The sequence below is a fragment of the Salmo salar genome, chromosome 11 (assembly GCF_965601325.2).
Source record: "Salmo salar chromosome 11, fSalSal1, whole genome shotgun sequence".
NCBI lineage: Eukaryota > Metazoa > Chordata > Actinopteri > Salmoniformes > Salmonidae > Salmo > Salmo salar.
The window spans coordinates 31631338-31659072 of NC_138301.1; the positions used below are offsets into that span (position 1 = coordinate 31631338).

Here is a 27735-nt window from a genome sequence, read left to right on the forward strand (position 1 = left end):
TGTGGAAGCCAGGAGATGCTAAATGTGTTTGTTAATTAATGGTCAGTTACAGTGAGACCGGCAGTTATTTGCTTGACAATCATCGGCTGATGAAATTTCATGACCGCCACAGCCCTAAACAAGATTGTCCATGTATCGATCACATAAAGCGGCCTTTACTGGTTCTGACAGCAGACCTATCAGCTTGCTGCCAGCCCTTAGCGAACTGTTGGAAAAAATGGTTTGACCAAATACAATGCTATTTCTCTATAAACAAATTAACAACAGACTTTCAGCATGCTTATAGAGAAGGGCACTCAACATGTACTGCACTGACACAAATGACTGACTGTTTTATAAGAAGATTGTGGGAGCGGTACTGTTAGATTTCAGTGCAGCCTTTGATAGTATTGACCATAACATGTTGCTGAGAGAACTTATGTGTTATGGCTTTTCAACCTCTGTCATATCGTGGATTCAGAGCCATCTATCTAATAGAATTCAAAGGGTTTTATTTAATGGAAGCTTCTCTGTCAAACATGTAAAGTGTGGTGTACCGCAGGGCAGCTCTCTAGGCCCTCTACTCTTTTTTATATTTTTACCAATGACCTGCCACTGGCATTAAACAAAGCATCTTTGTCCATGTATGCTGATGATTCGACCATATACGCATCAGCAACCACAGCTAATTAAGTCACTGAAACCTTTAACAAAGAGTTGCAGTCTGTTTTATAATCGGTGGCTAGTAATAAACTGGTCCTAAAGCTAAGAGCATTGTATTTGGTACAAATCATTCCCTAAGTTCTAGACCTCGGCTGAATCTGGTAACGAATGGTCTGGTTGTTTAACAAGTTGAGTAGACTAAATTACTTGGTGTTACCTTAGATTGTGAACTGTCATGGTCAAAACATATAGATTCAATGATTGTAAAAATGGGGAGGTCTGTCCGTAATAAAGAGATGCTCTGCTTTTTTGGACACCACACTCCAAAAAGCAAGTTCTGCAGGCTTTAGTTTTGTCTTACCTTGATTATTGTGTGGTCGAGTGCTGCATGAAAAGACCTAGATAAGCTGCAGCTGGCCCAGAACAGAGTGGCACACCTTGCTTTTTATTGTAATCAGAAGGATGATATAAATACTATGCATGTCAGTCTCTCTTGGCTAAGAGTTGAGGAGAGACTGACTGCATCACTTCTTTTTATAAGAAACATTAATCTGTTGAAAATCCCAAATTGTTTGCATAGTCAATTTACACACAGCTCTGACACACACACTTACCCCACCAGACATGCCACCATGGGTCTTTTCACAGTCCCCAAATCCAGAACCAATTCAAGAACGCGTACAGTATTATATAGAGCCATTGTTGCATGGAACTGCGTTCTATCTCATACTGCTCAAATTAACAGCAAACATGGTTTCAAAAAACCGATAAAGCAACACCTTCCCTATTTGACCTAGATAGTTTGTGCGTGTATGTATTGATATGGAGGCTACGTGTGCCTTTTTTAAATTGATGAAGTTTTGTCCTTGAGCTGTTCTTGTCTGTTAATGTTCTGTATTGTTCATGTTTTGAGTGGGCCACAGGCTCTCACAACAGCTAATGAGGATCCTAATAAAATACCAAATCAGGAGATTGTTTGAACTCTACTGCCCGACATTAAAGATGGCACGACAAATATTTGATCTCTGACCTGAGGAACCCTGGCTCTAAACGGAGACTGTCTGCCTCCCAAATGGCACTCTATTCCCTTTAGTACGCTTCTTTTGACCATGGTCCTGGTCAAAATAAGTGCACTACAAAGGGAATGGGGTGCCATTTGAGAGGCATCTTGTGTGTGTTTTGATTCGTTGAGGTAGTGATTCTAAACATGCCTGACGTGTGACATTCCAACAGAATGCTGCCAAGCAAGCTGCAGCTGCAGCTACCCAGACCATCGCTGCCTCCCAGAATGCAGCAGCCTCCAACAAGAACACCGCCGCTCACCAGCAATTGGTGCAGAGCTGCAAGGTACTGGGGATAAGTCTCTTAATGCCAGGGGACATTGCCAGTTGCTTGCATTGAACAATTTGTATGCCTACTGTAGTTATACAGCTATAATGGTGCTACAGCTATATAGAAACTGTGGTTGAATACTGTATGTGTGTTGACTGTTTATGTATGTGTGCGGCTCACTAGGCCATGGCAGACCACATTCCCCGGCTGGTCCAGGGGGTAAGGGGCAGCCAGGCCCAGCCTGAAGACCTCACTACCCAGCTAGCCCTCATCATCACCAGCCAGAACTTCCTACAGGTACACCCCCAGTGCCAGTCTGGCTCCTAATCTCACCACATATTGAATGAAGGGATCTCAATATATTGGTGTGTGTGTGTGTGTGTGTGTTTGAAAGCTTCTAAAGATATATTATTGATGATGTCTAATACTTGGGCAAGGCTGGGTTTTGTAGTCATAATTGATTCAAATACAGACATCTATTCTCTGGTACAAAACATCTTCTTGGGATGATTTTGACATTTCTCTGTTTCCTGTTTCTCTCATGACAGCCTGGCAGTAAGATGGTGACATCGGCGAAGTCGTCTGTTCCCACGGTGATGGACCAGGCCGCTGCTATGCAGCTGGGTCAGTGTGCCAAGAACCTGGCCACCAGCCTGGCAGAGCTCAGAACCGCTGCACAGAAGGTACACACACACACACACACACACACACACACACACACACACACACACACACACACACACTTAAGTCATACCTGTCGCTCACCTCTGTCACTTTGTGAGGGTACCTATCCCCTGTTAGGACTAGCCAGCTTCTGATAGGCTATGGCACTAAATACCAGCTCAGATGGGTTAAAAACTGTCAGTCTAGAATGACCAATTCAATGGTCTGCTCTCTCCCTGTGCTTTTTAGGCCCAAGAAGCCTGCGGCCCCATGGAGATCCACTCAGCTCTCACAGCCGTCCAAACTCTGAAGACTGAGCTCCAAGATGCCAAGATGGCTGCCATAGACATGCAGCTGAAACCACTACCTGGAGAATCGGTCAGGGAAATCTGATTTAATTGAATTAATCAACGTCTCTCATTACTTCTAGTGATTACTCTTTCATCCATTGCTGAGTCTGTTTGTCTGGGTGTCTGATGTACTGTGTGCTGTTCTCTCTGCAGTTGGAGAAGTGTGCTCAGGACCTGGGCAGCACTTCCAAGTCTGTGGGATCCTCCATGGCTCAGCTGCTCACCTGTGCTGCACAGGGCAATGAACACTACACAGGTACTGTACTACTGCCCTGGGACTCCCATTCTAATGACAGCAATACCGCTAGATAACAAACTCCATAGCACCACCAGGATGTGTCTATAATAGTATATTTCACTTTTGACTACAGATTTTACTGTTACTACTCAACATATTTTGATGCTTCGAGGTCAATAGTAGATTAGATTAAGCCTTTACTCTCTGAAAAGTAGCACAAAGACGAAAGCAGGAGAAATCCTTCCCCTACTTGAGTAGATGTGACATTCCTTCAGTAATCTTGTCTAGATGAATGGGGTAATGCAAGCTGATTCAATTTACTAGATTCCTCCCCAATGTGTTGTGTTGAAGCTGAAATGTTGCATTCCCTTGTTGAGGAAGTCAGCAGTTTAGACCTTATGAAACTAAACCAGAGGCTCTCGCTACCTGGTATAGCACACTGTCAACATGAGAGGGATATGGATATCGGAGGTCATAACATGCATTTATTAAGGCTTAATTCAATCTTCTGAATGCAAACAGTCCTTTTCATTTAATACATTTTTTTTATTTGTCACATGCTTGGTAAACAACAGGTGTAGACTGACAGTGAAATGTTTACTTATGGGCTCTTCCCAACAATGCAGAGAGAAAAATATAGAAAAAAATAAGAACACAAGGAATAAATACACAATGAGTAACGTTAACTTGGCGTTATACACGGGTACCAGTACTGAGTCGATATACAGAGGTACGAGTTAGTGCAGAGAGGGTCAATGCATATTGTCTGGGTAGCTATTTGGTTAACTATTTAGTAGTCTAACGGCTTGGGAGTAGAAGCTGTTCGGGGTCCTGTTGAGCTTGCCGTGCGGCAGTGGAGAGAGAGCTTGCCGTGCGGCAGTGGAGAGAGAGCTTGCCGTGCGGCAGTGGAGAGAGAGCTTGCCGTGCGGCAGTGGAGAGAGAGCTTGCCGTGCGGCAGTGGAGAGAGAGCTTGCCGTGCGGCAGTGGAGAGAGAGCTTGCCGTGCGGCAGTGGAGAGAGAGCTTGCCGTGCGGCAGTGGAGAGAGAGCTTGCCGTGCGGCAGTGGAGAGAGAGCTTGCCGTGCGGCAGTGGAGAGAGCGCTTGCCGTGCGGCAGTAGGGAGCTACTTCTGTAATAACTCTTATTTGTAACATTCCAAACCCTACTCACCATTTGTATATTTGCCTCCAGGGTTAGCAGCCAGAGAGACAGCCCAGGCGCTGCAGACTCTAGCCCAGGCAGCGCGGGGCGTGGCAGCCTCTACCACCAACCCTCAGGCAGCGGCGTCCATGTTGGATTCAGCCTGTGATGTTATGGAAGGCTCGGCCATGCTGATCCATGAGGCCAAGCAGGCCCTGGTCTCTCCCGGTGACGCAGAGAGCCAGCAGATGCTAGCCCAGGTGAGTGGGGGACTTCAGTAGAATAACATGCAGAGCCATATAGGGATGAAGCTACTGTACATCTCTATAAAAGGCTCTGCTATGTGTATGTACACTTGAAGTCAGAAGTTTACATACACTTAGGTTGGAGTCATTAAAACTAGTTTTTCAACCACTCCACAAATTTTTTTGTTAACAAACTATAGTTTTGACAAGTCAGTTATGACATTTACCTTGTGCATGACGCAAGTAATTTTTCCAACAATTGTTTACAGAGAGATTATTTCACTTATAATTCACTATCACAATTCCAGTGGGTCAGAAGTTTACATACACTAAGTTGACTGTGCCTTTTAAACAGCTTGGATAATTCCAGAAAATGATTTCATGGCTTTAGAAGCTTCTGAGGGCTAATTGACATTTGAGTCAATTGGAGGTGTACCTGTGGATGTATTGCAAGGCCTACCTTCAAACTCAGTGCCTCTTTGCTTGACATCATGGGAAAATCAAAAGAAATCAGCCAAGACCTCAGAAAAAAAATTGTCGACCTCCACGATTCCAGTTCATCCTTGGGAACAATTTCCAAACACCTGAAGGTAGCAAGTTCATCTGTACAAACAATAGTACACAATTATAAACACCATGGGGACCACGCAGCCGCCATACCGCTCAAGAAGGAGATGCGTTCTGTCTCTTAGAGATGAACGTACGTTGGTGCAAAAAGTGCAAATCAATCCCAGAACAACAGCAAAGGACCATGTCAAGATGCTGGAGGAAACGGGTACAAAAGTATCTATATCCACAGTAAAACGAGTCCTATATCAACATAACCTGAAAGGCTACTCAGCAAGGAAGAAGCCACTGCTCCAAAACCACCATAAAAGAGCCAGACTACGGTTTGCAACTGCACATGGGGACAGAGATCGTACTTTTTGGAGAAATGTCCTCTGGTCTGATGAAACAAAAACAGAACTGTTTGGCCATAATGACCACCGTTATGTTTGGAGGAAAAAGGGGGAGGCTTGCAAGCCGAAGAATACCATCCCAACCGTGAAGCACGGGGGTGGCAGCATCATGTTGTGGGGGTGCTTTGCTGCAGGGTGGACTGGTGCACTTCACAAAATAGATGGCATCACGAGGGAGGAAAATGATGTGGATATACTGAAGCAACATCTCAAGACATCAGTCAGGAAGTTAAAGCTTGGTCGCAAATGGGTCTTCCAAGTGGACAATGACCCCAAGCATACTTTCAAAGTTGTGGCAAAATGACTTAAGGACAACAAAGTCAAGGTATTGGAGTGGCCATCAAAAAGCCCTGACCTCAATCCTATAGAACATTTGTGGACAGAACGGAAAAAGCGTGTGCGAGCAAGGAGGCCTACAAACCTGACTCAGTTACACCAGCTCTGTCAGGAGGAATGGGCCAAAATTCACCCAACTTATTGTGGTAAGCTTGTGGAAGGCTACCTGACACATTTGACCCAAGTTAAACAATTTGAAGGCAATGCTTCCAAATATTAATTGAGTGTATGTAAACTTCTGACCCACTGGGAATGTGATGAAAGAAATTAAAGCTGAAATAAATCATTCTCTCTACTATTATTCTGACATTTCACATTCTTAAAATAAAGTGGTGATCCTAACTGACCTAAGACAGGGAATTTTTACTAGGATTAAATGTCAGGAATTGTGAAAAACTGAGGTTAAATGTATTTGGCTAAGGTGTATGTAAACTTCCGACTTCAGCTGTATATGGCTATGCAAACGTCCATATTTTCCATCTGTTCAGTATAATTGTCCTCTGTCTGAATGGAGTGGACTGTGATTGGTGCTCTTAGACAACCAAAGGGCTACTAGAGCTTTAATATCACCACTTTTATTCAGAAAGTCTTGGCTTGTGTTACAGTGAAGGTCAAGTGAGAGGCAACTATTTTTATTGTAGAGCTTCCACAGATCACTTTTCACAACTACAGTACCTGGTTGTGAATAATAAAATAATTAACTTTTCATAGACAAATAATAGTTGACATTTTATCAGCCCAGCTGAACATAACACTGGTCACCTGTCAAACACAGTGAGGTGTTCATCCTCCGCCTGCTGTAGCAGGAGATTCACAGCTTTAAGCACATATCAATTATTAATGCCTGGTCCTCCCCATATAACCTTCTCACCAGATGAATAAATGATGCATCTATAGATGCTACTGCAGATAAAGGGGCAGACTGGACATAGTATTGTGGTGTTTGTTCTGTTCCTTTGCAAATAGGACCCATTTTACATGGTGTCGAAGATCCCTTTGGTTTTGAATGGAATCCAATGAAAGTCCTTGAATTCCTCTTTGGATGATGATCTCTTTCAAATCTTACCAAATAAAAGGCTTCAATTGTGTCTCTTTATCTTTTCAGGTAGTCCTAGTTGTGCATTCAGTAATCCTTTCAGCAGCACGACTCGGGTTCTGTTGCTAGGCCCCACAGGGACACAGACATATTGGTTGGCATATGTTCTGTTGGAAACAGAAGTGCAAATTAGGAACATCAATTACTCCGCTATGCTTCTTGGCTCATTAGCATTTTAAGATTGTGATTGCAGCTCAACAACATCACTACTGTGGAAAACGCCTTCGTTCACGCATGAATGATCACACTTGACACACACGCAGGCACGCTCACAAACACACACACGCACACCTGTGCTCACACACACCTGTTCTCTCTGCTTCAGGTGGCCAAGGCTGTGTCCCACTCTCTGAATAACTGTGTCAACTGCCTGCCTGGCCAGAAGGATGTGGACATGGCCCTCAGGAGCATTGGAGAGGCCAGCAAGAAACTGCTGGGAGAAACGGTAAGTTCTACTCTTCCTTAAGTAAAGGTTACTTTATTGAAAAAACATTCACGTAAAGCCACTGATTACCCCGGAGTTAATCACCCGTTTATTGATTTAAAACTGCCGCTAGGTCAAACACTTATCTAATGTTTTTAAACCAAACTTACATTTATTGCACCACAACCTGAACACTGACTCGCTATGGCTGTCTTTGTCTCTCTCCGTTTTTCTTTATCTTTCTCTCTCTCTCTCTGTAGCTCCCTCCATCCACCAGGTCGTTCCAGGAGGCCCAGAGCGAGCTGAACCAGACCGCAGCAGATCTGAACCAATCAGCAGGAGACGTGGTCCATGCCTCCCGCGGCTCCAGCACCCAGCTCGCAGACGCATCTGGGAAGTTCAGCGAAGACTTTGATGAGTTCTTGGACGCCGGCATTGAGATGGCTGGGCACACTCAGGTGCAGTCAGAGTGGTCTGTCTGTGTGGTACTAAACCTGGAACGTGTTCGTTAGGGCATACCATAGCAATGGAAACCAAAATGAACATTTCTTATTGCCAAGTTCACATAGTGCCTCCCCGTTCCACGCAGTTTTGTTTTGTGCCTAATGAACACAAACGAGGCACCATACTGGATTTGACTGTTTTAGTGTGACTAATTTATTTACGTAAGCCTCTTCATCACCTTTTGGATATAAGACTCAACTGTATAATTTATCAAAGCTGATATGATGGAAAATAGAGGAGGAAAAGTTGACCAATTGGCCTCAAAAGACATAGCTTGGCCAACCATCAGTCAATCTATTTGTTGGTTAACTTTCCTTATAGATACGGAATATTTAATTGAATTGCCTCAGAGCGGAGGTCTGTTAAATTTAGTCTAAATAAGATGACAGTTGAAGGTCTTTTCCGGGCTGCCTTGCTGAGAAGGAAGGAGGAAATCTTAGTGGCATGACACTGATTACCAAATCAGACCCAGGTGACTGCAGGAACTGCCAGCAGCAGAGTTGGAACCATAGAGTCTGAGGGGAACAATAGACATGTTCAGCATGGTGCAGCTAGAAAACAGCCCAGGCACCATTCTCCTATTCATCTAACTGATGGATAGGAGGACCAGGGATAGTCAGTTGCACAGGGCTCCCGACTGGTGCAGCGGTCTAAGACACTGCATCTCAGTGCTAGAAGCGTCACTACAGACCCTGGTTCGATTCCAGGCTGTATCACAACCGGCCGGGATTGGGAGTCCCATAGGGCGGCGCACAATTGGCCCAGCGTCGTCCGGGTTTGGCCATTTTAGGCCGTCATTGTAAATAAGAATTTGTTCTTAACTTGCTTACCTAGTTAAATAAAGGTTATGTTCAGCGTTGATTAGCACTATATAGCCATGTCATCGCTCTGAGGGGATCAGTTACTAGGCAGATTTGGGTTCATTTAGACTCTAAATGACTAACAACATTTCATGCCCTTTCTGTATGACTTTTGTATATGATTGATTTACAACTAGTGTTTATGACTTGTAATAACTGGTGATTCTGCTGTGGATGTTGTAGAGGAAAGATGAGCAGATCCAGGTGATAGGTAACCTGAAGAACATCTCCATGGCTTCCAGCAAGCTGCTCCTGGCAGCCAAGTCTCTGTCTGTAGACCCTGGGGCGGCTAACGCCAAGAACCTTCTGGCTGCTGCTGCAAGGTACCTACCATACACTACCCTCTATGTGGGCTCTCACAATACCATACCTGTTGATTGGTTATTTATCATGTCATGTTTGATTTAGAACAGGCGATTTTCCACCCACAGTTCTTTCAACTTTTGCAATGTGTTACAATACGCTTATGCCAGGGCCAAAGCAATGGGAGGTTTCACTGTGCCTTAGGAAGGGACAAGGCTTTTGATGTGACACACATGCACTTCTCAATCTCACACCTCCAGTGTAGCTCCACTTCACAGCAGAAATGTCCTCCTAGGTGGTAGATGACGTGCTGTCTCCCTTCAGGCTTGTGGAGGCTGTTAATTTCCTGTCTGGTAATTGGAAGGTTAAGAGGGAGGTGTGTGACTGAAATGTCTGACTGGCCTGCTGGAATTCTACTGAAAAAAAAGAGAGAGAGAGAGAGAGAGAGAGGAGGAGGGGAGAGACCAGAGGGACCCAGAGCACGATATTAGATTTGGAACCAATGGAGCCTGGGACCTTGTGTTTGTGTAATGGAGCTGAACGCTGGTCTAAGTGCCTCTCATTTTGAACTTCTCTCGCACTCTCTCTCGGTTTCTCTCTCGGTCTCTCTCTCTCTCTCTCTCTCTGGCTCTCTCGCTCTCTCTCTCTCTCTCAGGCTCTCTCTCTCTCTCTCTCTCTCAGGCTCTCTCTCTCTCTCTCTCTCTCTCTCAGGCTCTCTCTCTCTCTCTCTCTCTCTCTGGGCTCTCGGCCCCCCCCCTCCTCTCTCTCTCTCTCTTGGCTCCCCCCCTCTCTCTCTCTCTCTCTCTCTTGGGCTCCCCCCCTCTCACTCTCTCTTGGGCTCCCCCCCTCTCACTCCTCTCCATCCCATCCTGTGTTTCAGAGCAGTGACAGAGAGCATTAACCAGCTAATCACACTGGCCACACAGCAGGCACCGGGACAGAAGGAGTGTGACAATGCCCTACGAGAGCTGGAGGTACCATCAACATCAATAGCTTACATCAATAACATTAGCTTTACTGATAACAGCTGCAGTCATAGTGGTGGTAGCAGGAGTGTTAGTTGGAGCAGTAATGGTGTTAGTCAAAGCAGTGTCATCTGTAGCAGCCTTTGTTATGAGAGATTGGATAGTAGCATCATTAAAGTGGGTTATGTTAAATGTATAGTTTATGGGAGTGCTCTAGGAGAATGTTTTCATGTAGCTCATTTAAGTTGTATCTATAATGGGTTTATTTGGTTTAAGTTACATTAGCAAGTCCCCTTCTAGATGTTAAGAGATGTTTTCCCTCTCCTCTCAGGCGGTGAAAGGAATGCTAGCCAACCCCAACGAGCCAGTCAGCAACCTCTCCTACTTCGACTGCATCGAGAGCGTCATGGAGAACTCCAAGGTAGGGAGGACCACGACCCTGAGCGCTGCTGAAAGAGCAAGCATAACCACAACCTCCAGACAGATGGAAACGAGTAGAGATGGAGAGATGGGAGGGAGAGCAGAGAGAGAGCGGTGACCTGCCTGGCTGAGGAATGCTACAGCTTAATCCCTCCCTTCTGCTCTTTTCCTCTGTTCCCCCTGTTCTTTCAGGTCCTGGGAGAGTCCATGGCTGGCATTTCTCAGAACTGTAAAACCGGGGATGTGCCAGCGTTTGGGGGCTGTGTGGGACTGGCCTCCAAGGCCCTGTGTGGGCTCACTGAGGCTGCAGGACAGGTGAGGACATGCTACGGAGTACCTGCTCTGGACCTACCAGACATACTGTGTGAATATGTGAGCACCCTGTGTGTGTTCTGCTTGAGCTGGGGAGTGTTGTGCTAGTGTAGAAAGAGAGTAGTGTGGACTTCTGTTTTTCCACTACTGTCCATTTCTGGGTTTTCCCTTACTACATCAATATACCACACATGAGTAGGCTCTGTCCATCTGTGTGTAGACCAGATGCTGTGTTCAGTAAAAAGCTGCTATTTAAGCTGCTAACATTGTAGCCTAGCTGTTTTCTGCTACTATGAGACCCACGTCTGGTTCTACAGTATGCTGATGTCTCTCCTACTGTCCCCTCTCCTCTACAGTATGCTGATGTCTCTCCTCCTGTCCCCTCTCCTCTACAGTATGCTGATGTCTCTCCTCCTGTCCCCTCTCCTCTACAGTATGCTGATGTCTCTCCTCCTGTCCCCTCTCCTCTACAGTATGCTGATGTCTCTCCTCCTGTCCCCTCTCCTCTACAGTATGCTGATGTCTCTCCTCCTGTCCCCTCTCCTCTACAGTATGCTGATGTCTCTCCTACTGTCTCCTCTCCTCAGGCCTCCTACCTGGTGGGCGTGTCTGACCCCAACAGTCAGGCAGGGCATCAGGGGTTGGTCGACGCCATCCAGTTTGCACGAGCCAATCAGGCGATCCAGATGGCCTGTCAGAACCTGGTGGATCCGGACAGCAGCCCCTCACAGGTCAGTTGGGACATAATAACACAGGTTTGTTTGGTTTTATTTGTTTACTAACTAGTCACCTTGGGTTGATTTGAAGAGTCTCTATTGAAATGAGATGTTTATGAGCCATCAGCTGTTCCCTTTGTCATGTTTATCTCTTGTCATCTACTTTAGAATAATCCCGAGCTGCTGATTTGTTTGTTGTTGTCCTTCATCTGACGTGTTATGGTTCATCTGTCTAGACGTCCGGGTTGCCTCCCACCACGTACCAATGTTTCCATTTAGGGTATGGCTTTCTGAGACTGGTATGGTGGCTGTTTTCAGGTGCTGTCGTCTGCCACCATCGTAGCGAAGCACACGTCAGCTCTTTGCAACGCCTGTCGCCTGGCCTCCTCCAAGACAGCCAACCCCACAGCCAAGAGACACTTTGTCCAGTCGGCCAAGGAGGTGGCCAACAGCACAGCCAACCTGGTCAAAACTATAAAGGTAAGACTGCAGACTCCAATGAGGGTTTTTGAACTGATAGACTGGCCCATTATGTGTATATTGACCTGTGTTTCTCCATTTCCTCTCTCGAGGCTCTGGATGGTGATTTCTCTCAGGAGAATAGGAACACGTGTCTGGTGGCCACAGCTCCACTCATAGAGGCTGTTGAGAACCTCACAGCGTTTGCGTCTAATCCAGAGTTCGCCAGCGTCCCTGCTCAGATCAGCAATGAGGTACGACTTCTGACCATTTCTAAACATGGTGCTCCTTTGAACTCTGTGAGACAAACTGCAATGACATTGTGGGTGTAGAAAACATTTACGTTAAACATTTTAATTTTCATGGTTGTCATGGAGATGTTCATCTTTCTTTCGTTATGTGCAGGGCTCTGCCGCTCAGGAGCCCATCCTCCAATCAGCTCGCGCCATGCTGGACAGCTCCACCCACCTGTTGAAGACTGCACGTTCACTGGTTATTAACCCCAAAGACCCACCCACCTGGTCGGTCCTGGCTGGCCACTCTCGGACTGTGTCCGACTCCATCAAAGGTCTCATCACGGCCATCAGGTTGGCACAGTGACAGCACTGCACATCTTACTGGCCTGGACATGGACAGCTGTTATAACTCATTAAGTTATGATAAGCAGTTATAATAACCTTCAGAGGTTGGACAAGACCATAATGTACATCCTTGATCTCTGATTGGCTGATTTGGCTCAAGGCTGTTGATCGGCTTACTGATGGTTTGTTAGAATTCAACATCTCTCCAGATCTCTCTGATCCTGTTGGATGCCTGCCAGCTGACATAGATAAATAAACATGCTCTTTTTATTTATTTCATCCTCTTTCCCTCTCTACCCTCTCTCTTTCTCTCTCTCCGCCTCTCAGGGACAAGGCTCCAGGCCAGAGGGAGTGTGACTACTCCATAGATAACATCAACAGATGTATCCGGAACATTGAGCAGGCCTCGCTAGCCGCAGTCAGCCAGAACCTGGCCAGCAGGGATGACATCTCACTGGAGGTAATGATCGTTAATGAGATGCTACACGCTCTGCTGACCCACAGGCAACCCCCCCTCCCTCTCATTCTCTCTCTATTCATCCTTCTCTCCCTTTACCCATCTCTCTCAATCTCTCTGTCCGTTAGTGGGCTACAGATCTTTGATCAGGGCTACTGCTAGTTGAGACCAACTTCCATTTGAATGAAGTTAAAAGCAGTTTGGACAGGGAGCGTCAGAATTGCCACAGAACCACAACATGCCTTGCATAATGACCAATGTTGATATTATTTTACTCTGATCAATCCCATCAGGCCTTGCAAGAGCAGCTGACGTCCACAGTGCAAGAGATTGGATACCTGATCGACCCAATATCTACAGCCGCCAGAGGGGAAGCTGCCCAACTAGGACACAAGGTAACTAGTTGCAGCATCATCACTGTTACCAGTACTAGGTCTATATCACCTGTCAGGTGCAGTCAATAGCTGCGCTCCAGGTTTTTAACATTTTATGACCATCTGGAACGCAACAATAATCAGTCTGACACATTAACCTCTGACCCTTGACCCCTTTCCTTCCCAGGTGACCCAGCTGGCGGGCTACTATGAGCCTCTGATCAGGGCGTCGGTGGGCGTGGCGTCCAAGCTGCAGGTCCACCAGCAGCAGATGGCCTTCCTGGACCAGACTAAGACCCTGGCAGAGTCCGCCCTGCAGATGATCTACGCAGCCAAGGAGGGAGGAGGAAACCCCAAGGTATGGAAAAATATGGGTGATAGGGCCAAAATATGATGTCAAGATATTTTTCTAATTTATGACAGTATATGATGGTATTTTGAAGTATCTGAATAATAGAAGTTCTAAACCTGTTTTATGAGTAGTGCATGCCCCTGGGATGGCAAAAATGAATTATAAGTGTTTTTAATGGGCTTTTTCCTTTATATTTGTTTTATACTCAACTAGGACAAAACTGACAGTGAAGTAATCCAATTTTCCATTTATTAGCACTGTATCAGCATATCGTCATAGACCGTATTGTAAAAATCCATACGGGTATGTGGATATATGGCCTACCCTTCACAGTTTAACAGGACTTTGAGTTTTTGATAAACACTATCTAAAGCCTACCATCATTGCACTTTACAGCAACTTTAATTGATTGGATTTATAAATCACTCAAAGTGCTTTATAACACAAAGGGGAAACTCCACCTCATCTTTATGGATTATGCAATATAACCTATACAGTTGCTAATAACTAATACGTATGTTGTTTGAACAATAACTAATAGATGCACTTTTCTAAGTTTAACTTAGGAAGTGAAGAGACTACTAGTCTAACATATACAGTTGAAGTCGGAAGTTTACATACACCTTAGCCAAATACATTTAAACTCAGTTTTTCACAATTCCTCACATTTAATCCTCGTAAAACTTCCCTGTCTTAGGTCAGTTAGGATCACCACTTTATTTTAAGAATGTGAAATGTCAGAATAATAGAAGAGAATGATTTATTTCAGCTTTTGTTTCTTTCATCACATTCACAGTGGGTCAAAAGTTTACATACACTCAATTAGTATTTGGTAGCGTTGCCTTTAAATTGTTTAACTTGGGTCAAACATTTCGGGTAGCCTTCCACAAGCTTCCCACAATAAGTTGGGTGAATTTTGGCCCATTCCTCCTGACAGAGCTGGTGTAACTGAGTCAGGTTTGTAAGCCTCCTTGCTCACACACGCTTTTTCAGTTCTGTCCACAAATTTTCTATGTGATTGAGGTCAGGGCTTTGTGATGGCCACTCCAATACCTTGACTTTGTTGTCCTTAAGCCATTTTGCCACAACTTTGAAAGTATGCTTGGGGTCATTGTCCACTTGGAAGACCCATTTGCGACCAAGCTTTAACTTCCTGACTGATGTCTTGAGATGTTGCTTCAATATATCCACCTAATTTTCCTCCCTCATGATGCCATCTATTTTGTGAAGTGCACCAGTCCCTCCTGCAGCAAAGCACCCCAACAACATGATTCTGCCACCCTCGTGCTTCACGGTTGGGATGGTGTTCTTTGGCTTGCAAGCCACGCCCTTTTTCCTCCAAACATAACGATGGTCATTATGGCAAACAGTTATATTCATCAGACCAGAGGATATTTCTCCAAAAAGTACAATCTTTGTCACTATGTGCAGTTGCAAACCGTAGTCTGGCTTTTTTATGGCGGTTTTGGAGCAGTGGCTTCTTCCTTGCTGAGCGGCCTTTCAGGTCATGTTGATATAGGACACATTATACTGTGGATATAGATACTTTTGTACCTGTTTCCTCCAGCATCTTCACATGGTCCTTTGCTGTTGTTCTGGGATTGATTTGCACTTTTCACACTGATGTACGTTCATCTTTAGGAGACAGAACGCATCTCCTTCCTGCGTGGTCCCATGGTGTTTATACTTGCGTACTATTGTTTGTACAGATGAACGTGGTACCTTCAGGCGTTTGGAAATTGCTCCCAAGGATGAACCAGACTTGTGGAGGTCAAACATTTTTTTTTTTTAATTCAGAGATCTTGGCTGATTTCTTTTGATTTTCCCATGATGTCAAGCAAAGAGGCACTGAGTTTGAAGGTAGGCCTTGAAATACATCCACAGGGACACCGCCAATTGACTCAAATAATGTCAATTAGCCTATCAAGCTTCTAAAGCAATGACATCATTTTCTGGAATTTTCCATGCTGTTTAAAGGCACAGTCAACTTAGTGTATGTTAACTTCTGACCCACTGGAATTGTGATACAGTGAATTATAAGTGAAATAATCTGTCTGTAAAACATTGTTGGAAAAATTACTTGTCATGCACAAGGTAAATGTCCTAACCGACTTGTTAACAAACTATAGTTTTGGCAAGAAATTTGTGGAGTGGTTTATAAACTAATTTTAACCTGTTGGGGCTACAGGTTAGCAATGAACCCCGAGCCGGGATTGCTAACAAGGCTGGAAATTCAAAACATCAAAAATCTAATAATTTCAATTTCTCAAACAATCAACTATTTTACACAATTTAAATGATAAACATCTCCTTAATCTAACCACATTGTTCGATTTTCAAAGAGGCTTTACGGCAAAAGCATAAAGTTAGATTATGTTAGGACAGTACATAGCCACAAAAGTACAAACATCCATTTTCAATTCAAGGTCAGGCGTCACCAAAAGCAGAAACCAGCTTGAATTATGCACTAACTTTTGTCAATCTCCATCAGATGACACTCCTAGGACATTATGTTATACAATACATGCATTTTTTGTTCCATCAAGTTCATATTTATATCCAAAAACAGCATTTTACAGTAGCGTGAAATTCCGATTTTTTTCTTCTCTGAAATGCTTCCGGTGAACATAACAAAATTACTATTCGAAAACATTGGTAAATTATAATATTGTCATTCAAAGAATAATATATTATCATCTCGTAATTGCTACCGAATGGCCAGATCTCAAAATAACTTTACTGGGAAATCACATTTTGCAATAAACGGGGTGCTATGCTAAGAACAACAGGCTATGCTATACAGTTAGCATCATCTAAAATCGATAATAACATTGTAAATATCCCCTTACCTTTGATTATCTCCATCAGAAGGCAGGCATCCCAGGTCCGGAAGGCATCCCAGGTCCGGAACAAATGTGGTTTCTTTTGACAAAGTTCATAATTTATGTCCAAATAACACCAAGTACTTAGCGTTCATTATGCTCCCACAAAACGTGGTGGGGGGACTGTAAAATCACGCCGAAAAGCTAAAAAAAACTAGTAAATAATCTATTTATGTTCGTTCAAACATGTCAAATGTTGTTTAGCATTCATCTTTTGGTCCATTTTTAACGTTAAACATCAGTAATATTTTCACACAACCTATCCTATGTCTAGATAAACAATGAAGACAAAACTCATGTTTCTCAGATTTATGCGCAGGCGCAAAAAAATGAAGTGATGACATGTCAACTTCCTTGGATTCTAATTTGCTCTCTGTTTATCATAGACGCTTCAAACAACTTTATAAAGATCGTTGACATCTAGTGGAAGCCGTAGGTGTTGCGAAATGAATCCTTTCTCACTATGGTATCTATAAAACAATGACACTAAATAGTACAGTCACAAAATTCACATTTTTTTTGGATCTATTTTTCACAGGTTTTTGCCTGCAATATGAGTTTTGTTATACTTACAGACACCATTCAAACTGTTTTAGAAAATTCAGAGTGTTTTCTATCCGAATGTGTTAATAATATGCATATCCTAGCTTCTGAGTTGGTGTAGGAGGCAGTTAAAAATGGGCACATATTTTTTTCAAAATGTCTCAATACTGCCCCCGAGCCCCAACAGGTTTTAATGACTCCAACATAAGTGTATGTAAACTTCAGACTTCAACTGTATGTATCTCTGTCTGTATGAAGGCGTCCCATACCCATGATGCCATAGCGGAGGCTGCTCAGCTGATGAGGGAGGCCGTGGATGACATCATGGTGACCCTGAACGAGGCAGCCAGCGAAGGGGGTATGGTGGGCGCCATGGTGGACTCCATCGCTGAGGCCATGGGCAGGGTGAGTGGGGCTGACAGGGGGGCAGGATGAGTGGGGTGTGGGGGGCAAGGTGGATTCCATTGAGGCCATGGGCAGGCTGAGTGGGGGTGACGGGGGGCAGGATGAGTGGGGTGTGGGGGGGCATGGTGGATTCCATTGAGGCCATGGGCAGGCTGAGTGGAAGATGCAGCAACACCGCTCCATGTCAACATACTGTCGTAAGACTGGCAATGAGAGGGATAGAGAGTGCTTTTGTCATTATGGTTATCAGTTGCTTTGTAAAGAATCAATATCTTTGGCTGTGTAGGAAGAAGAAGCCTCGAATGTTGAAACAGCTTGTTGCATCTCTCTCTCAACAAGTGGTCTGGGCAAGCTTTAGAATCTGACGTGCTGTGTTTTGTCTCCAATTTGATCTGCATCTATGCTGTGGTTTATGTCATAAATCATTAATGTACATTCCTATGAACTCTGTGTGAATGTGTCTGACTTGAATAAATGGAGATAATCTGTTGAGATAATTTGCTGAGATAACAGCGTTCTTTAATCTGCATTTGTTGTGGAGGTGAATTACAGGATTTAACATAGTGGATACCAGTCTATCACTATTATCGTCAGTACACATTCCAGCCAGCGTGCCAGAAGCATCCATTTGGGAACCATTTGTGTCTTACTCTGAGTTGTGGTAAAGTGTCTGACATCGTAATGACGGGTGTCTAATAAGTGACAGTATATTTACAGACTGATAGGCTAATGATGGATTGGAATGAGCTAATGTGCATATTAGAGGTCGACCGATTATGATTTTTCACCGCCGATACCGATATATTGGGGGCCGAAAAAAGACGATACCGATTAATCGGCCGATTTTAGTTTTTTTATTTGTAATAATGACAATTACAACAATACTGAATGAACACTTATTTTAACTTAATATAATAGATCAATAAAATCAATTTAGCCTCAAATAAATAATGAAACATGTTCACTTTGGTTTAAATAATGCTAAAACAAAGTGTTGGAGAAGAAAGTAAAAGTGCAATATGTGCCATGTAAGAAAGCTAACATTTAAGTGCCTTGCTCAGAACATGAGAACATATGAAAGCTGGTGGTTCCTTTTAACATGAGTCTTCAATATTCCCAGGCAAGAAGTTTTAGGTTGTAGATATTATAGGACTATTTCTCTCTATACGATTTGTATTTTATATACCTTTGACTATTAGATGTTCTTATAGGCACTTTAGTATTGCCAGCGTAACAGTATAGCTTCCGTCCCTCTCCTCGCTCCTACCTGGGCTCGAACCAGGAACACATCGACAAAAGCCACCCTCGAAGCAGCGTTACCCATGTAGAGCAAGGGGAAACAACTACACCAAGTCTCAGAGCGAGTGACGTTTGAAACGCTATTAGCGAGCACCCGGCTAACTAGCTAGCCATTTTACATCGGTTACACCAGCCTAATCTTGGGAGTTGACAGGCTTGAAGTCATAAACAGCGCAATGCATTGCGAAGAGCTGCTGGCAAAATAGACAAAAGTGCTATTTTGAATGAATGCTTACGAGCCTGCTGGTGCCTACCATCGCTCAGTCAGACTGCTCTATCAAATCATAGACTTAATTATAACATAATAACACACAGAAATAGGAGCCTTAGGTCATTAATATGGTCGAATCCGGAAACTGTCATCTCGAAAACAAAACGTTTTTCCTGTCAGTGAAATACGGAACCGTTCCGTATTTTATCTAACGGGTGGCATCCCCAAGTCTAAATATTCCTGTTACATTGCACAACCTTCAATTTTATGTCATAATTACGTAAAATTCTGGCAAATTAGTTCACAACGAGCCAGGCGGCCCAAACTGTTGCATATACCCTGACTCTGCATGCAATGAACGCAAAATGACACAATTTCACCTGGTTAATATTGCCAGCTAACATGGATTTCTTTTAGCTAAATATGCAGGTTTAAAAATATATACTTCTGTGTATTGATTTTAAGAAATGCGTTGATGTTTATGGTTAGGTACAGTCGTGCAATGATTGTGCTTTTTTTCGCATATGCGCTTTTGTTAAATCATTCCCCGTTTGGCGAAGTCGGCTGTCTTTGTTAGGAAGAAATTGTCTTCACAGTTCGCAACGAGCCAGGCGGCCCAAACTGCTGCATATACCCTGACTCTGTTTGCAAGAGAAGTGACACCTTTTCCCTAGTTAAAAGGAATTCATGTTAGCGGGCAATATTAACTAAATATGCAGGTTTAAAAATATATACTTGTGTATTGATTTTAAGAAAGGCATTGATGTTTATGGTTGGAGCAACGTGTACCTAAGCGATTATATGCAACGCAGGACAGGCTAGATAGACTAGTAATATCATCAACCATGTGTAGTTAACTAGTGATTATGATTGATTGATTGTTTTTTTATAAGATAAGTTTAATGCTAGCTTGCAACTTACCTTGGCTTCTTACTGCATTTGCGTAACAGGCAGGCTCCTCGTGGAGTGCAATGTAAAGCAGGTGGTTAGAGCGTTGGACTAGTTAACTGTAAGGTTGCAAGGTTGAATCCCCGAGCTGACAAGGTAAACATCTGTCGTTCTGCCCCTGAACAAGGCAGTTAACCCACCGTTCCTAGGCCGTCATTGAAAATAAGAATGTGTTCTTAACTGACTTGCCTAGTTAAATAAAGGTCTAAAAATAAAAAAATCGGCCAAATCGGCATCCAAAAATACCGATTTCCCCTTTGTTATGAAAACTTGAAATCAGCCCTAATTAATCGGCCATTCCGATTAATCGGTCGACCTCTAGTGCATATTCATTATGATATTATGAAGGTGGATACTTTGCCAGGAAGACGTTAGTAAGGAAGTATGTTAAAACAGATCACTGGGCCAAGGGATTTGATAATGCATGTTGAATAAGGGTTGTATGTTTGGCTTAAGGATTTTGTTTGGTTGAATAAGGTCTGGTTTTTAGTTAGAATAAGGTTTTGTATGTTTGGTTGAAAAAGGGTTGATTTTTTTTTTTTTTTTTTGGGGGGTTTAGGATGTTATTATTTTTTATTGTTTGAATGAGGGTTTATTTTTGGTTGAGTAAGGGTTTTCTATGTTTGTTTCCTCTCCTCAGCTGGACGAGGGGACCTCTCCTGAACCAGAAGGATCGTTTGTAGACTACCAGACTACCATGGTGAAATACTCCAAGGCCATTGCGGTCACCGCCCAGGAAATGGTAAATTAGATTCCGATGAAAATACCTATTTATTTTTGTTTAACAATTTATCTCTAGAGCGATCAATCAATGTAATTGTATTTATAAAGCCCTCTTTACGACAACATTTGTCACAAAGTGCTTTGCGGTAACATAGCCAACATTCTTTGAAAGAATTATCCAAACGTCTTGTTTCAGGACTTAACCCCTTTGTCTTCCTGTGGACCACAAGTCATCCACAAACTTCCTCCAGCAGGATCTGTGTTGAATAGTTTTCTCTATTCCTTTCAAGGATTCAGGAAGTCTTGTGTTAATGTTGACTGGTCTCTCTGTCTTCTAGATGACCAAGTCTGTGACGTGTCCAGAGGAGCTGGGGGGTCTGGCCTCTCGGGTGACCACAGACTACAGCCAGCTGGCCCTGCAGGGACGTCTGGCCGCGCACACTGCAGAACCCCAGGAGGTATCCAACCACTACAGTCAATCCCATCCATCTATCCACCCATCTCTATTGTCCCAATTTGACTACTACGTCACTCTAATCTGCTTTCTACTCAACAAACATGGTACCAGATAACCTGGATTCAAATGTACAACCAGAGAGTATTCAAAGAAATCTTTATTTTGTCACCTTATTAGGTTAGCATTAAGTTATGTCTTGGGTTGATTGGTGTCTTCTTTGCTGGTTCTGTCTCCCTCCAGATTGGTTTCCAGATCAAGGCTGGTGTCCAGGAGCTGGGTCACGGCTGTATCTTCCTGGTGCAGAAGGCTGGAGCGCTGCAGATCACCCCCTCAGACAGTTACACCAAGAGAGAGCTCATAGAGTGTGCCCGCACCGTCACAGAGAAGGTACTGTACTGTTGGAGAGGTCTTCCATCCCAATAAGGTGTCACATACCTGGTTTACCATACACCTGATGTGGGGTCAATTCCTTTTCAACTCCCATCAATTCAAAAAGTCACTTGGAGTTTGAGTAATGAAAAGAAAAATCATCTTTGAAAATAAATACAATTTTCGGTTGTTGAATCAAATGTTGATTCATCTTTTGAATTGAAATAGAAATGTAACCTGAAAACTACTACATAAAATCTTGGCCTGCCTACAGGTTCCCCACTGCAACTTTTAAAGGAACGTCTAGTGGTACTTTAGGAACTTGTGTAACACCATTACAGTTGACTTTAAGGCCTCCGGTAGAGCCAGGGTGCCCAGTCAATCCTGTTTAATAATACATGATAAGTATTCCACTGGCACTAAATCAATGCAGTGAAACATGTAAAACAAAGAGCGGTTAAAGGTATTCTGTATTCTGCTTTTATGTATTCTGCTTTTATGCTGTTATCACAGATCATCCTTTTAGGAAGGAATGCTTTTCCAAGGACATTGCTAAAGTCTTTATGTGAATGTGGTAGAATTTTATTGGCTCTGCTTTAAATTTCCATGTAGGGAAATGGACAGATATTCTCTCTGTCTGTCTCTCTCTCTGTCTGTCGCTCTCTCGCTCGCGCTCTCACTGTCTCACTGTCTGTCGCGCTCTCACTGTCTCACTGTCTGTCGCGCTCTCACTGTCTCACTGTCTGTCGCGCTCTCACTGTCTCACTGTCTGTCGCGCTCTCACTGTCTCACTGTCTGTCGCGCTCTCACTGTCTCACTGTCTGTCGCGCTCTCACTGTCTCACTGTCTGTCGCGCTCTCACTGTCTCACTGTCTGTCGCGCTCTCACTGTCTCACTGTCTGTCGCGCTCTCACTGTCTCACTGTCTGTCGCGCTCTCACTGTCTCACTGTCTGTCGCGCTCTCACTGTCTCACTGTCTGTCGCGCTCTCACTGTCTCACTGTCTGTCGCGCTCTCACTGTCTCACTGTCTGTCGCGCTCTCACTGTCTCACTGTCTGTCGCGCTCTCACTGTCTCACTGTCTGTCGCGCTCTCTCTCACTGTCGCGCTTTCACTGTCTCACTGTCTGTCGCGCTTTCACTGTCTCACTGTCTGTCGCGCTTTCACTGTCTCACTGTCTGTCGCGCTCTCTCTCACTGTCTCACTGTCTGTCGCGCTCTCTCTCACTGTCTGACTGTCTGTCGCGCTCTCACTGTCGCGCTGTCTGTCGCGCTCTCACTGTCTCACTGTCTGTCGCGCTCTCACTGTCTCACTGTCTGGCGCCCGCTCTGTCTGGCGCTCGCTCTGTCTGGCGCTCGCTCGCCCGCTCTGTCTGGCGCTCGCTCGCCCGCTCTGTCTGGCGCTCGCTCGCTCGCCCGCTCTGTCTGGCGCTCGCTCGCTCGCCCGCTCTGTCTGGCGCTCGCTCGCCCGCCCGCTCTGTCTGGCGCTCGCTCGCCCGCCCGCTCTGTCTGGCGCTCGCTCGCCCGCCCGCTCTGTCTGGCGCTCGCTCGCCCGCCCGCTCTGTCTGGCGCTCGCTCGCCCGCCCGCTCTGTCTGGCGCTCGCTCGCCCGCCCGCTCTGTCTGGCGCTCGCTCGCTCGCCCGCTCTGTCTGGCGCTCGCTCGCCCGCCCGCTCTGTCTGGCGCTCGCTCGCCCGCCCGCTCTGTCTGGCGCTCGCTCGCCCGCCCGCTCTGTCTGGCGCTCGCTCGCTCGCCCGCTCTGTCTGGCGCTCGCTCGCCCGCCCGCTCTGTCTGGCGCTCGCCCGCCCGCTCGCTCTGTCTGGCGCTCGCCCGCCCGCCCGCTCTGTCTGGCGCTCGCCCGCCCGCCCGCTCTGTCTGGCGCTCGCCCGCCCGCCCGCTCTGTCTGGCGCTCGCCCGCCCGCCCGCTCTGTCTGGCGCTCGCCCGCCCGCCCGCTCTGTCTGGCGCTCGCTCGCCCGCCCGCTCTGTCTGGCGCTCGCTCGCCCGCCCGCTCTGTCTGGCGCTCGCTCGCCCGCCCGCTCTGTCTGGCGCTCGCTCGCCCGCCCGCTCTGTCTGGCGCTCGCTCGCCCGCCCGCTCTGTCTGGCGCTCGCTCGCCCGCTCGCTCTGTCTGGCGCTCGCTCGCCCGCTCGCTCTGTCTGGCGCTCGCTCGCCCGCTCGCTCTGTCTGGCGCTCGCTCGCCCGCTCGCTCTGTCTGGCGCTCGCTCGCCCGCTCGCTCTGTCTGGCGCTCGCTCGCCTCGCTCTGTCTGGCGCTCGCTCGCCCGCTCTGTCTGGCGCTCGCTCGCCCGCTCTGTCTGGCGCTCGCTCGCCCGCTCTGTCTGGCGCCCGCTCGCCCGCTCTGTCTGGCGCCCGCTCGCCCGCTCTGTCTGGCGCCCGGTCGCTCGCTCGCTCTGTCTGGCGCTCGCTCGCCCGCTCGCTCTGTCTGGCGCTCGCTCGCCCGCTCGCTCTGTCTGGCGCTCGCTCGCCCGCGCTCTCTGTCTGGCGCTCGCTCGCCCGCTCGCTCTGTCTGGCGCCCGCTCGCCCGCTCTGTCTGGCGCCCGCTCGCCCGCTCGCCCGCGCTCTCTGTCTGGCGCTCGCTCGCCCGCGCTCTCTGTCTGGCGCTCGCTCGCCCGCGCTCTCTGTCTGGCGCTCGCTCGCCCGCGCTCTCTGTCTGGCGCTCGCTCGCCCGCCCGCTCTGTCTGGCGCTCGCTCGCCCGCGCTCTGTCTGGCGCTCGCTCGCCCGCGCTCTGTCTGGCGCTCGCTCGCCCGCGCTCTGTCTGGCGCTCGCTCGCCCGCGCTCTGTCTGGCGCTCGCTCGCCCGCGCTCTGTCTGGCGCTCGCTCGCCCGCGCTCTGTCTGGCGCTCGCTCGCCCGCGCTCTGTCTGGCGCTCGCTCGCCCGCGCTCTCTGTCTGGCGCTCGCTCGCTCGCCCGCGCTCTCTGTCTGGCGCTCGCTCGCTCGCCCGCGCTCTCTGTCTGGCGCTCGCTCGCTCGCCCGCGCTCTCTGTCTGGCGCTCGCTCGCTCGCCCGCGCTCTCTGTCTGGCGCTCGCTCGCTCGCCCGCGCTCTCTGTCTGGCGCTCGCTCGCTCGCCCGCGCTCTCTGTCTGGCGCTCGCTCGCTCGCCCGCGCTCTCTGTCTGGCGCTCGCTCGCCCGCGCTCTCTGTCTGGCGCTCGCTCGCCCGCTCGCTCTGTCTGGCGCTGGCTCGCCCGCTCGCTCTGTCTGGCGCCCGCTCTGTCTGGCGCTGGCTCGCTCGCTCGCTCTGTCTGGCGCTCGCTCTGGCGCTGGCTCGCTCGCTCTGTCTGGCGCTGGCTCGCTCGCTCTGTCTGGCGCTGGCTCGCTCGCTCTGTCTGGCGCTGGCTCGCTCGCTCTGTCTGGCGCTGGCTCGCTCGCTCTGTCTGGCGCTCGCTCGCTCGCTCGCTCTGTCTGGCGCTCGCTCGCTCGCTCTGTCTGGCGCTCGCTCGCTCGCTCTGTCTGGCTCTCGCTCGCTCGCTCGCTCTGTCTGGCTCTCGCTCGCTCGCGCAGTCTGGCTCTCGCTCGCTCGCTCGCTCACGCTCTCTGGCGCTCGCTCGCCCGCGCTCTGGCGCTCGCTCGCCCGCGCTCTCTGTCTGGCGCTCGCTCTCTGATTTGCCAAATGTTCTCTCAGCTGAGTAGGTAGCAGAGGAAATCGTCGTGCCATGTAGCTGTCATTTTGACTGGACGGGTTCTCTAGTTCCTATGGTCTGCATCTGATATGGATAGACATTAGACCAACACATCAATACATCTGTGAGAGCACTGCAGTGAAAGAAAACAAAAGAAGACAAGAGCACAACCATAAAACACTGCAAAAACCACCACCTCCTGCAACACAAGTCCTGTAGCAATCACACACCAACAAGAGAAACACACCGACAGTCACACCAACTCCTTTCTCTGATCTAGCCCAGTGTCAATGGAGGCTGTGATCTGTGATTGTTTGTTTGTGGCTCCTACAGGAGTCCTCAGTGTGTGTTGTCTCTGCGTGTGTCTCTCTGGATGTCTCAAACTGAGCAGTTTGACTGTGTGTCTCCCCAGGTGTCGATGGTGCTGTCGGCCCTACAGGCTGGTAATAAGGGCACTCAGGCCTGCATCACAGCTGCCAGTGCTGTATCTGGCATCATCGCTGACCTGGACACCACCATCATGTTCGCCTCCGCTGGCACACTCAACGCAGAGAATGACGAGTCCTTCGCTGACCACAGGTGTGTGTGTCCCTACAAGAATAGTAATGAAACAAAAATGTGAATAACTGGGGCCATTTTGTTAGTCCCCACAAGGTCAAGTGCTATTTCTAGGGGGTTTAGAGTTAGAATTAGTGTTAGGGTTAGAATTACATTAAGGGTTAGTGCTCGGGTTAGTTTTAGGGTTAGGTTTTTGGGTTCGGGTAAGACGAACCGTCAATACAGAACAAAGATTGATTACCAGGACTTGTACTCAGAGCATGTGCGGACCAACTGGCAAGTGTCTTCATTGACATGTTCAACCTCTTCCTGGCCAAGTCTGTAACACCTACATGTTTCAAACAGACCACCATAGTCCCTGTACCCAATATGTGGAACGTAACCTGCCTAAACGACTACCGTCCCGTAGCACTCACGTTGGGAGCCATGAAGTGCTTTGAAAGGCTGGTCATAGCTCACATCAACACCATCATGCCAGAAACTGTAGACCCACTCCAATTCGCATACCGCCCCAACAGATCCACAGTTGACGCAATCTCAATTGCACTCCACACTGCCCTTTCCCACCTGGACAAAAGGAACACCTATGTGAGAATGCTGTTCATTGACTACAGCTCAGCGTTCAACACCATAGTTCCCACAAAGTTCATCACTAAGCTAAGGACCGTGGGACTAAACACCTCCCTCTGTAACTGGATCCTGGACTTCCTGACGATGACCCTCAGGGGTGCGTCCTCCTGTACTCCCTGTTCACCTACGACTGCATGGCCAAGCACGACTCCAACACCATCATTACGTTTGCTGATGAAACAACGGTGGTAGGCCTGATCACCGACAACAATGAGACAGCCTATAGGGAGGAGGTTAGAGACCTGGCAGTGTGGTGTCAGGACAACAACCTCTCAATGTGAAAAAGACAGAGGAGCTGACCGTGGACTACAGGAAAAGGTGGGCCGAACAGGCCCCCATTAACATTGATGGGGCTGTAGTGAAGCGGATCGAGAGTTTCAAGTTCCTTGGTGTCCACATCACCAACAAACTATCATGGACCAAACACACCAAGACAGTTGTGAAGAGGGCAAGACAACACCTTTTCCCCCTCAGGAGACTGAAAAGATTTGGCTTGGGTCCCCAGATTCTCAAATTTCTACAGCTGCATCCTGACCGGTTGCATCACTGTATGGCAACTGCTCGGCATCTGATCGGAAGGCGCTACAGAGGGTAGTGCGTACGGCCCAGTACATCTCTGTGGCCAAGCTTCCTGACATCAGGACCTATATACTAGGCGGTGTCAGAGGAAGGCCCAAAGAATTGTCAGACTCCAGGCAACCAAGTCATGAACTGTTCTCTCTGCTACCGCACGGCAAGCGGTTCCGGTTCGCCAAGTCTAGGACCAAAAGGCTCCTTGACAGCTTCTACCCCCAAGCCATAAGACTGCTGACCAACTAAACGGTCGCCCAGACTATTTACATTGAGTACGGGTTAGGGAAAATAAGATTTTGAATGGGACTGAATTGTGTCCCCCCCACAAGGTTGTGTGTGACAGAGACAGCTGGAATCAGGCCTTAGTTCAGGGGTGTCAAACTCATTCCACGGAGTCTGAGTGTCTGCACGTTTTTGGTTTTTCCTTTCAATTAAGACCTAGACAACCAGGTGAGGGGAGTTCCTTACTAATCAGTGACCTTAATTAATCAATCAAGTACAGGTGGAGGGAAAACCCGCAGACACTTGGCCAACCGCCGCCTTAGGCCAACCTCCGCCCCTGCACTCAGTGACAGGAATACGTATAACCTAGTGATCAGGCAGGAGGAAGTGTCTGGACTGGAGTCACACTACAAATCATTCAGACTGGGAGGAGAGGAAGTCGCTCAGTACTTCAGACCAAACACTTCTATTAAACACTTCAGACGTACTGTACCTTACCTGACCCCTGCCTCTGCAGATGCTCTGACAAAGATCAACCTTTGATATGGAAATCTCTG

The 27735-nt window shown here is 47.1% G+C and overlaps 1 protein-coding gene across 3 annotated transcripts in view; it reads left to right on the forward strand.

Moving 5' to 3' along the window:
- The window catches only part of LOC106562413 (talin-2), a 120634-nt gene that overhangs the window by 81063 nt on the left and 11836 nt on the right, over positions 1–27735 (forward strand). For all 3 annotated transcript variants that reach the window (XM_082957851.1, XM_082957852.1, XM_082957853.1), the window contains 24 exons: positions 1876–1989; positions 2158–2271; positions 2523–2657; positions 2887–3015; positions 3141–3243; positions 4415–4623; positions 7325–7444; positions 7684–7881; positions 8971–9110; positions 9971–10064; positions 10387–10476; positions 10668–10790; positions 11375–11518; positions 11822–11983; positions 12076–12216; positions 12368–12549; positions 12871–13003; positions 13294–13395; positions 13562–13732; positions 17410–17556; positions 20655–20756; positions 21076–21195; positions 21435–21581; positions 25608–25774. In XM_082957851.1, coding sequence (XP_082813977.1) covers positions 1876–1989; positions 2158–2271; positions 2523–2657; positions 2887–3015; positions 3141–3243; positions 4415–4623; positions 7325–7444; positions 7684–7881; positions 8971–9110; positions 9971–10064; positions 10387–10476; positions 10668–10790; positions 11375–11518; positions 11822–11983; positions 12076–12216; positions 12368–12549; positions 12871–13003; positions 13294–13395; positions 13562–13732; positions 17410–17556; positions 20655–20756; positions 21076–21195; positions 21435–21581; positions 25608–25774 — 3287 coding nt within the window. The remainder of the gene's footprint in view (positions 1–1875; positions 1990–2157; positions 2272–2522; positions 2658–2886; positions 3016–3140; positions 3244–4414; positions 4624–7324; positions 7445–7683; positions 7882–8970; positions 9111–9970; positions 10065–10386; positions 10477–10667; positions 10791–11374; positions 11519–11821; positions 11984–12075; positions 12217–12367; positions 12550–12870; positions 13004–13293; positions 13396–13561; positions 13733–17409; positions 17557–20654; positions 20757–21075; positions 21196–21434; positions 21582–25607; positions 25775–27735) is intronic.